The sequence below is a fragment of the Marmota marmota genome, unplaced genomic scaffold, assembly GCF_001458135.2.
Source record: "Marmota marmota marmota unplaced genomic scaffold, marMar, whole genome shotgun sequence".
NCBI lineage: Eukaryota > Metazoa > Chordata > Mammalia > Rodentia > Sciuridae > Marmota > Marmota marmota.
This window is the reverse complement of record NW_025999982.1, coordinates 23,120,658-23,131,693: the sequence shown is the minus strand read 5'-3', so window position 1 is coordinate 23,131,693 and position 11,036 is coordinate 23,120,658. Positions and strand designations below refer to the sequence as shown.

The following is an 11,036-nucleotide window of genomic DNA, read 5'->3' as shown; positions in this document are numbered from 1 at the left end:
AAAAAAAAAAAAAAAAAAAAAAAAAAAAAAAAAACAGATGGCAGAGTTGGAGGCCTGTCACAAGAGGGAGCCAAACTCTTCACCACCCAACTGGTGAGGCAGGCTGTGTCTGAATTTTGGACACCAGAATAAAGATTGCTTTAAAGCAGTAGAAAGTACTCAGGCTTTAGAAGAAGGGAGAATTAAGTTTTGTTCTTGATTTTTTTTAATTTCTTGCTGTGATGGCATTGGGAAAATTACTTAATCACTCTGAGCTTGGAAAATTGTGTTTTAGAAAACAGAATCTATTATTTATTTGTAAAATAGATGGAAATAAGCAGAGTCCATAGTCAGGAGTAAGGTGAGAAGCTGAGGTGGTGTTCTCAGAGAGTAGTGATAAAAGTCATGGCTCAGGGGAGGATGGGAAACTCAGTGCAAGAGATGAGGGTTTTTCGGTGGTAATGGTGATGGGGATGGTACTGTTGTTGAACCTAGGACCTTGCATATGCTAGGCAAGCTCTCTGCCACTGAACTATATCTCCAGCCCTTTTTTATTTTATTTTGAGATGGTCTCACTAAGTTGCTAGATCTGTCCTCAAATCTGTAATCCTCCTGCCTCAGCTGAGTAGATGGGGTTATAGGCATGCACCACAGAGCCTGGCAAAAGAAGACAGATTTTTAAGAAGGAAAATAGGGACTTGACCACAGGGCATAGAGGATGGAGAAGAGTCTTAGTAAGGGATGATTCATCTCTAGCCTGAGAGATCAGAAAACAGTAAACTACAAAAGACATAGGGGTGAAGGCCAAGGGGTGGTGGACAACTACTGTCCTTCTGAGTGGGTTTGATGGCAGGTGGGATGTCCTGTTTGTCCACAGGGTATTTGGAGGCAGATGAGCAAAACAGAACTGAGAAGTCAGAGGTACAGGTGTTAATAATCTTGGGATGGAGAAGATCTGAAGATCTTTTCACAGGTGCAGGAAAAGATGCTACTGAGGAAATAGAAAGGAATATATAGAGAGGTGGATGAAGCAACAGGAAGATGAATTGATAAAACCAAGAGAAGAAAATTTCAAGTATGGAAGAGTGATGAACAGTAAGAAATGTTGCTAGAGACCATGAGAAGATTATATCAGTGTGCAGGTTAATAGTTTGTCTGTAAGGAAGATGTGGGAGACCTTGGAGAAAACACTTCCCATGCTGTTGGGAGCAGAAATTAGAAAATAATAAATAGATATGTGAGGATGTGGTTGGGAATTAGAAGCAGTGGATTTAGACCCTAAGTTTGAGGAAATTTGAAGCAAAAGATCCTTCAAGAAGAATTACATATTAAGGGGCAATGTGGGTGTAGTTCAGTAGTAAAGTGCTTACTTAGCATGGGCAAGAGGGAAGAGAAGGTTTAGTTAGAAGAAATATCAGAAGAAGATTTCCTTCTGATATGTTCCTGTGGAATCCACTGTATTGTACGACCTGAATTACAAGACATTAATATCGATATTTTAAAGTTAGAACAAGGTTTATTGAAAATGGAACCTATCTATATTTTGGTAAAAATGGAAATGTTTCTTCTTATTTAAATGAAAAAACTTTTCTTAGTACTGTCATAACTGAAAATTAGAACTGTTTTCTGATATCCCAAGATATAAAGCTATTTATAACAGTGGTAACCATTCCTCACTCAGAGTGACTGAGCCTTTTTCCCCTCTCTGTACCTTACATAAGTAGGGAAGTAATTTCAGAAGACCAATTTATTTATTTTAAAAATATTTGCTGTGGGCATGACTCATTGAATCTATGTTTCAGGGAAGCATTTTGCAGGGAGGCATTATCATTTCACTAATCCTATACCATTAGCCACCATATGCTCAGTCCAGAAATATTAAAATAATTAAGTACATTGTCTTGTCTATTAGGAGAATGTTCATAATTAATCATAATCAAGGGTGATGAATCTATTGGCCACAAAAATAGAAATAAAGAGGTATAGGAAGAGAGCATTGTGATAGGATTAGGAAGGATTAGAAAATAAAGGAGATTTTTATAGCTAGTAGAGATAGGCTTTGCAAGATGGTGCCAACTCAGGCAGATACTAAAGTTGAGCTATTGCTGGGAGAGGAAACGGTGCATGTGGTGAGGAAATGGACAATTGCTTAGTTTGGCAGGGCTGGAGGGAAGGGTGGTGGGGACTGAAATCACAGGTTGCCTCTCCAGCATGTTAGTAGGAATCCCAACATCACCCATTTGAATACTTTTGAGTAATGTTCTGTTGCCTTTGAAGAAATTTAAAATCAAATGAACAACAACCTGACAATCCCAAGACCTTATTTTTGCCATTGTCTTCAGTTTTTGCCACTGGAGAATGTTAATTTCTATTTTATTTTATTTTTGAATATTTACTTTTTAGTTGTAGTTGGACACAAAACCTTTATTTATTTTTATGCGGTGCTGAGGATCGAACCCAGGGCCTCGCACGTGCTAGGTGAATGCTCTACCACTGAGCCACAACCCGAGCCCTAATTTCTATTTTAAATTATACAGGAAAATAATATAGTGAGGTGTCTATTACTAACAAGTATCTGCAACATTATTGATGATTAATTGAATATTCTTACTCAGTGAAATACAGTGAGTTCTATCTTCTGATTTAATTTTTTTGCAGTCAAATGATGTTTGCCTATGTGTTAAGTGCATTTTATGCTATGCTAGTTTCTTTGGTATCCTATCTGTGACTCAGTGTTAGAAATATGCACACCTGAGATAATCAGGTTCCATTCTAATTTATTATTTTTCCAGCAGGTCCCTACTGATCTGTATAATATTTAACTAGAGTACAAGTATGAAGGTTACATATAAAGTTTAACTGCCTTTACTCATGTATAACAATGCACAGATGTTTCGTTTGGCTAAGTTTCCCTGCTTTAAATCCTATCATTCATTGATCTACTCATATGAAAGTTTTAATGATCAGATAATGGCGATGGCTTGGAACTGTAGTTATTTGAAAAATATTTCAAACTATATTAAAAGATTTATTTTAGAAAAAAATTTTAAAAATTTTATTCAGTATTATTATTTCTTCTTGGGCTAATTATTGAATCAGATTTTTATATGCTGTTTTGAATAAGAGTCTTTAATATAATTTGGGATTTTTTGAGCTTGTTTGTGTGAAAGTACCAGAATTAGTTGGTGTTTTTTAAGGAAAGAGGGTTTTATTTTAAATAGTAGAGACTATTTGAAACTGAATTTGAAAGGCACTTTGCTAAATCTCTCCTGACTGGTATTTGCTTTCTGTTTGCTCTCTGATTGGTTGAACCACCAGTAGTTTCAAAGGTTAATGCAAACTTTGGTAGCGTGTCTGCATTACAGAAAGCTGAGAGTTAATGTGAGGGTCATAATCCTCTCTAGCAGTGAATCAAGGGTTTGCCTTGAAAGCTCATCAGTGTTGTCATTTGGCAGTGAGCAGTAATGTTGGTCTAAGAGGATTGGTGGCCAGAAATAAGCCACAGTGTCTAATGAGACACAGGGACCCGGCTGGGCAAGATGCCACAGCATTTCTTGCGTGTGCCTTTTTCATAAGCAAAATGGCCTCAGGCTGAAGAGGATGGTCACAAAGTCTGTGAGGAATTACAAGTCAGAATAGAATCTCTGGACTTCATGGAGAAGGTCTAAGCCTGGATTTTGAAATGAGTGGCTTTGTGGAGCTGTGATCTACAGATCAAATGGGGAATGTGTGTGGCTGTGTAAGAGCCGAGAAAGAAGAACAGTATTTCGATCCTGCCAAAACTCCTTTGAGCCCTGAAAAATATCCTCCCGGAAGAAAATATTTCAGAAGAAAACTGAGCCAGAAAGCTGTAGGGAACCCAGAGTTGGTCGAGCAAAAGAGTAGAAATGAAGGCAAGAAGTGTGACATTCAGTTTTCAAGAAAACAGCCAACTCTTTTATCCAGAGGACTGGAACCGGAGGGCTCTGTTCCCTCTGGCCCTGCACCAGAAGACTGTGTTCAGCGAGAGAAGACAGAGGTTGCAACTGATGGTGTTAAACAGAAACTTCTGCTGAGGGCTGTAAGTAGTGTGTCTTACCAAGTGAATACGTCTCCTGCTAAAGACAGTGAAATAAAAGCATGCTTAAGTGCCCTGGATGAAGAGCTTTCAGAAAATGACAGCACTCCATATTGTGCAAAGAGGAAGAAGCATTTAGATGATGTCAACACAAGAGAAATAACATTCCAGAGAAAAACTGATGTTTTTCCTTTCCGAAAGGCAGCCAGCTTAAGTTCCATTCACTGTGATAGAGAGAGATCACTTGCAAAGAGTGAGTCTGCTGAAATTCCCTCAGAAAGTTATAGCAGTGTTCAAGACAGGCCAGGCACTGAGAGATTTTGCCCTTGTGCAACACATCATGTTCAGTTCACAAAAAGGAGATGCCATTCGCTCTGTGCTATTATGTCCTCTGTTTCCAAGGACACATATGGAGATGAGGTAAGTGAAATGTGAAGCCTGAATTTAAGGTGTAAATAAGTGTTCCACTTGCCTGCATTAGACTGAGGTTTTGTAATTTGTTATGTGAAAGCTATGGAGTTCTTGGTCTATTTTATTCTAGCCTTACAAATATTTGATTATTGTGATTTTTTTGGTGTTATTTGTATTCTTTTTTGAAGTTTTACTTTGACATTTTGTACACTTATTGTTGGAATAATTAGAAAAGCACTGGTTTAAGAGAATGTATTTTTTAAAATTTCTCTAGTTCATTGACTTTTCTTACGGATTAGCCTGTGGAAACTTAGCTACATGGTAGTTAAGAGTTAAATGACAGAATAGTCATAACAATCAAATATTTCAAAATAGTAGAGGGGATTTTGAATATTCCCCCAAACTGAGAAATAATAAATGTCTAAGATGATAGAAATGCCAATTGATCATTACAAATTGTACACAGATATTGAAATGCCGCACTGTGCCCCATAAATATGTACCATTACTATATGTTAATTAAAAATTTAAAAAATATTGAAAAATGAAAGCAGTCATGATAAGACAATAGTTTGGATATTGTTCAATAGCTTGGATATGTTTATATAGTACAGTTACCAGTCAATACTGACTTACTATCCCACAAATTTAAAAAGCCAAAATCCAGTTCTCTCTCAGTTTCATGTACAAAAACATTCAGAAAATTGCTTCCAATTCTATATGTATGTTGGGGGTGGGGGCACAGATGAAATTGCTTAAATTTGTTCTGTCTCTTTGTTTACATGAGTTATTTCTTGGCTCCCATCAGAAATAAGAAATCATTAAGACAACATGTGATAGAAATTTGAATATGACACACACTTCCAGGAAGTTGAGATCCTTATTCCTGACATTGATATTTAAGTTCCATACAAGTTTCTTCTCTGGGGTTTTTACTCGTCTTTAAAAGTAATAGGATCTGCATTTATTTACTTGCCTGGGAAGTGCATTACTCAAACAACTTTGCCATGTTACCAGTTGGGAGTTGACAGCTTTTTCTTTAAGCGATTCCTAACTTTATCTTTTAATCAAAACATCTGGATGTAAGTGATATTTGTAATGTTCAACATTTCTGGGCAGGTCATTGTATCATTGGGCAGAAATCATTTATTTGCACAGTGATAGAATGAGGTGTTATCAGGGTTAGTGTGCACAGTCATCCTTGACCTTGGCTGGTGAGTTCTCCTGAAGGTGTCCCAGTTTGTACACACCACACACCTTGCCATTATTATGTCATCACTTCTGTTTACATTTTACAGTGGTGGCATTTTAAATAGAAAGCCTCCAGTCTGTCATTCTCTGTGTAGGTCTGGAATAAAGGCTGGTCCAAAAAGAATTTTTTTTTTTTTGGCTGTTATGTTTATGAATGTAAGCCCTTGGTTTACTTTCACATTTTCCAACTGCTTTTTGCATACTTTGGCTTCAAGTTAGTAGTATGCTTTTTTCAATTTCTTAAAATCTGTTTCCCAAGTGGTATATGAGTGCCCCCCCCTCCGTTTTTTAGTCTTATCCTCAGGCCTAGGATATTGCTCTTGTTTGTAATTTGTGTAACCAGTGATTTTGAAACTTGAGGAAAATCTGTGTGAATATAAGTCATAAACCTGCCATCAGAATTGTTAAGCATTGATTTGGAGGTACTTAACAAAGCCTGGCTTCTGCTAGGTCAGAGTTGAGTGGGAGAGTCATTATTTTATCTGAGGAGTTTGACATCTCACTTCCCTGCAGTGCAGATGAAGACTGTTCTGTGGCATACAAAGAGCCAGACCCAACAGTTCAGCTGTTGCTGTTGGAGCATTCTTTCTGTTTCCTTGGAGGTGTTTGACTCTGCTTAATTGTCTCTGCTTAGAACTTTCCACAGAACTCTTTTATTTTACATTGGATTCCACACTTTTCACTGGAAAATTAGATTCAGTGGAGAGCTCCCAACCCCTTCATTAGTGTTCAGTTCCAGAAATGGTTAGCCAACACTCGTTTATTCCTTTCACATACTTTTTTATGTCTTCCCTATTTGATCCATTCTTCCTCTTAGTTGTATGCTTGGTTGGGCTTGATGACATGTGAGTTAATTTCCAAGTGGATAATGTACGATTCTTTGAGCTCATCTTAACCTGACTTGAACTTCTTGAGTCCTGTGACATTAGTCAATCTCAGTACGGATGACCAGTGTACCTCCTCTTTAAATCCTTATAATAGGCTGACCTAGAGTGGCCCTCCAGGCTCTGGGGCTCTGAGGCCAAGCAGCTGGCCCTTCTTTGCATGCCAGATGAATATAAATCTCATAAGCATGCTACATATGTATTAGGATAAGTAGGTGAGTAAATAAGAAAAAAAAAGGGGGAGTATCTTAGATTTGTATGCTTCTTTTAATTGGTAAAATTAAAAGCAGACACATTATGTCTTAGGATCATCCCAATAACTGTATGAAATAGGCCAAATTGATAGGTCTTCTTATATAGAATGAAGAAATAGAAACTCACAGGTATTAAGTAAGTCCTGAAGGACTATAGTAAATAGGATTAGTTGTGTTAATGGTAGCATGACATCTGTTTCATTTAATTGTCAAAGAATTTCTGCTTGAATAAAATAGACATTATTATTGCTGTATATATATATATACGTGACTGTATGACCAATATGATTCTGCAATGTGTACACTCAGAAAAATGAGAAATTATACCCCATCTGATTCAAATGTATGATATGTCAAGATCATTGTACTGACATGTGAAACTAATTAAAACAAATAAAATAATTAAAAAAAAAAGACATCTAAGGAGGTGACATTGACCAGGAGACTGAAAAAGGGACCAAAAAAAAAAAAAAAAAAGAATTTCTGCTTGGGTGTAACAGTAGTCCCAGCTAATGGGAGACTGAGGTAGGAAGATTGCCTGGGCCCAGGAATTTGGGACTGTAATGCTCTATGCTGATGGGGTGTCCATTCTAAATTCAGCATGAGGAGGGGTGAACTGGCCCAGTTCAGAGATGTAGCAGATCATAACTCATGTGCTGATCATTAGTGGGATCACACCTGCCCCCCAGCCTGGGCAACATAGCAAAGCCTTATCTCTTAGGGGGGAAAAAATTCTGAAGGAGATTGCTAAGAAGAGATCAGAGCAGGATTTGATGTTTATAGGATTGTCTGTGAAAGATGAATGTCATAAACAGTGGTGACAGAGAGTAGATTATCTTTGGGGACATTGGGGCTGGACTCAGGGATTCCCTGGTTTATATAATACATGCTTCTCATACCTTATGACAAGGTCTCCTACTTTTTCCCTTGAGCTCTTTCCATAAAGCATTCTTTTTTCCCACCTTTTTTTAATTTCACAAATTCTGCCTCTTCCCAGTCTTGTCAGGTTGATGTCAGCAAAGATAGTTGAATTCTCTACTTATAGGCCAGGGAATCTCTAATCTGAGCACATGTAAGAATAATCTTCGTTAATTGCAAACCATATAGGTGCATTTATGTCATTCCCAGTGATTCTAATATAGTAGATCAGGCTGGAACTCTACAGGTGGGATGGAAAGCTTTTTGCTATTCTTAGTCTATGGCTCTTCTTCGAGTTTGGACCAGAGTCCTTGCAGGGGAATCATCTGAAATGTTTATTGAAAACATCCTACCCCAGATTTAACTTCATCAGAATAGTTCCTGGCAGGGAGAGAGTGTTGTATATGTTGGCATATACATATATAGATCGTTTTTTTTTATTGATTTGTTTGTTAATTCTAATTGGTTAATTATGATGGCACAATGCAATTCATTTTATATTACACATATAGAGCATAATTTTTAAAGACACTGATTGTACACAAAGTATTTTTGCACCATTCATATCTTATACATGTACCTAGGGTAATGATGACACAAAATTTTGAGAATCTGCTTTCCCTTTTAGCATTTGCTGTTTCATTTTCTTCTCAGTGTAGATTTTCTGATAAGTAGTGGATAATGGCCCTACAAGGCAAGTGATCTGAGTTTTTTATAGTCAAGCTTTGCTATCAGAAAGCAGTGTGACTTAACAGTTCATTTCTCTAGTTCTAGAGAAGGATTTTGGACCAGATCATGATTCTATGACTGATGGTGTTTTTTGAAATCTGTAATATACTAGTCACTTCCCCATTACATTACTTATCTTCCAGAGCAGGCCTATGAAGTGGTTCTTTTTTAGATTTATCATTATGGATGAGGAAATTGAGGCTCAGGAAAGTTAAATAAATTGCTCAGCTCACTTAACTAGCAAGTAATGGAGCGTGGATTTGCCCCAAGTTGTCTACCAAGTTGAACTATGAACCTCCTTTTCCCACATACATCTTTTTCAGCTTTAAATGTTCATGAACCCAAGTACATAAGCATGAGATTTTTTGTTTGTTCATTTATTTCACTTCTTCTCTCCATCTCTTCCTGTATTTCTGTGTCAGAAATTTATTATGTATTATATATTGAACCCAAACTGAGCACTTAGAGTTAAGTAAAACAGCCTTGTGCATTATAGCCTGCTGTTTGTTCAGAACAAATGACAGGACCAGGGCCGTAAACCTAGGTTCCTAAAAATTAGGTTTCTGAGATGGTGATGAATTTTAACTTCCCACAAAACCATATGACCATATTAAAGAAGGAAGCTACTTCCATGTTTCTTTCCATTCTCTGGTGAATTGCCAATTAATAGTGCAGTGACCTAAAGAAAGATGAGAAATGAGGAGTATGGATATTGTAAAAATTATATCATCAGTATTTTTAGTAATGAAGAATTGAGTATTTTTACTTTATTAATTATTATATTAAAAACTTAAAAATTTTTATTAACCATCTTAGAAGAGAATAATGCATTAATACTCAATTGCTCTGAATTATGTTTATTCATTATTGTTTCTCTGAAAATATGAAGCTTAGACAATAGAATTCATATTGAGAATTCAAGGACTTGGATAAAATTTAAATGCTTTTCCTTTCATATGATAGTTTTGCTCCACAGATCTTGGAAGACAAAGGTAATTCATTGTATAATTGACTAGTTTATTTCTATCTGAACAATTTGATCTCTTTTGAAAAAATACAAATGAATTCATTGATTTTTGACTAGTTTCTTGTCATTTAGATTTCACAACTAGTTTTTAAAAATCTAGCTTTAAAATAACAGTTTAGAATTGAGGTCCATTTCAATATTCTAATGCTTCTGTTTTTTAAATTAAATGAAGGACCTACAGAAGTTTTAAATCCTTTGCTCTACAAAAAAGGTAGTAATTTTTATGTTGGGGTTTCTCTCTGTTTGAATAAGGAATAGAGAATTTGCTCAATGTAGTCATCAGTTTAGAGCATTAGCAGTTGATCTTTACCAACTTTTTCATGGCTTGACCCTTTATTTAAATCTTTCCTCTCCTGCAGGCAGTTTGTACCAAGTCAGAATTTTCAAAATGTTTGAGCCATGGTTGCAGTTAAAAATATTTTTTTGGAGCAATTTTACACTTTTTTTGAAGCTTGGAAGCAGACACTTAAAATGTGTTGATTACATTTATTTCTGCCAAAATAGTTAAAAACATTTTGGGAGAAATGGTTCTTGGACACAAGCATCTTGGCTAAGAAATATTTGCCTGTGTTGACAAATTCAATATGGAATTCAATTTTCCCTGACTGTAATGTCACATGTTAAGAATCAAAGAGTAAGCAGTCATAGTCCCCTTCTTAGTTACCTCCTTCACTGTGGGGTAGGCACTGTTCTGAGCCGTGTACATGAGTTGTCTTAGTCTGTCAAGAGCCCAGTGAGGAGGTACTATGATCCTCATTTTACATGAAAGGAAATTGAGGCCCAGAGAAGTCACAGGAACTAGTAAATGGTGGAATCAGGAATTGAACGCAAGTCTCCCTCTCCACAGACATGCCCCAGTTTTCTTCCCAGTGTTAGATTTGAAATAATTGTTAAGAGACTAGTGAGGTAGAAGAATCTCAAGCTTCACCTGTTTTATTCCTGGCCTTTTATTAATATCTCAACTTTTTCATGTAGAATATAATCAATCAATCTCTCTCTCTCTCTCTGTCTCTTTGTGGTGCTGGGGATTGAACCCAGGGCCTTGTGCATGTGAGGTACTGTACCAACTGAACTATATCCCCAGCCCCCTAGAATATAATCTTAATTTTTATTTTAATAAAAGCAAGAAGGAATTGAATTTTCATTCAATAGCATTTTTGTATCTTATGCTCTAAATTGATAAGGATTCTGTGTTCTGCACAGAAGATCAGTCGGCTGCCTATCATTTCTACATCTATTGCATTTCCCAAGTCTGGTTCTGCTTCTATAGAATGAGGTGGTTCATTGATGGATAAAGCTCCTTCCAGAATGTTGTAGGAAACTGTTGTAGGTTTAGTGAAATAGAGGAAAGAGCACTGATGAGGGGTGGCATAAGAATACTTAATTTTAACCCAGGTCATCTTATTCACATCTGTAAAATTGGATGGTTTCTTGTTGTGAGAATTAAATGGGATTTTATGTGTGGAGTAGACATAAGAGACTGAGAAGTGCTTTATAATCTTTATCCTATTACTGTCTTCTTCTGT

At 36.5% G+C, this 11,036-nt stretch overlaps 1 protein-coding gene across 31 annotated transcripts in view; it reads left to right on the top strand.

Annotated features, from left to right (window-relative positions):
• Positions 1-11,036, top strand: part of Dst (dystonin) — a 436,897-nt gene that overhangs the window by 227,657 nt on the left and 198,204 nt on the right. Inside the window, exon 1 of one of the 31 annotated variants that reach the window (XM_048805546.1) lies at positions 3,302-4,456. The exons of the other annotated variants lie outside the window; for them this stretch is intronic. Coding sequence (XP_048661503.1) covers positions 3,698-4,456 — 759 coding nt within the window. The 5' untranslated portion in view covers positions 3,302-3,697. Of the gene's footprint in view, positions 1-3,301; positions 4,457-11,036 lie in introns of those variants that run through there. 31 annotated transcript variants of the gene reach the window in all.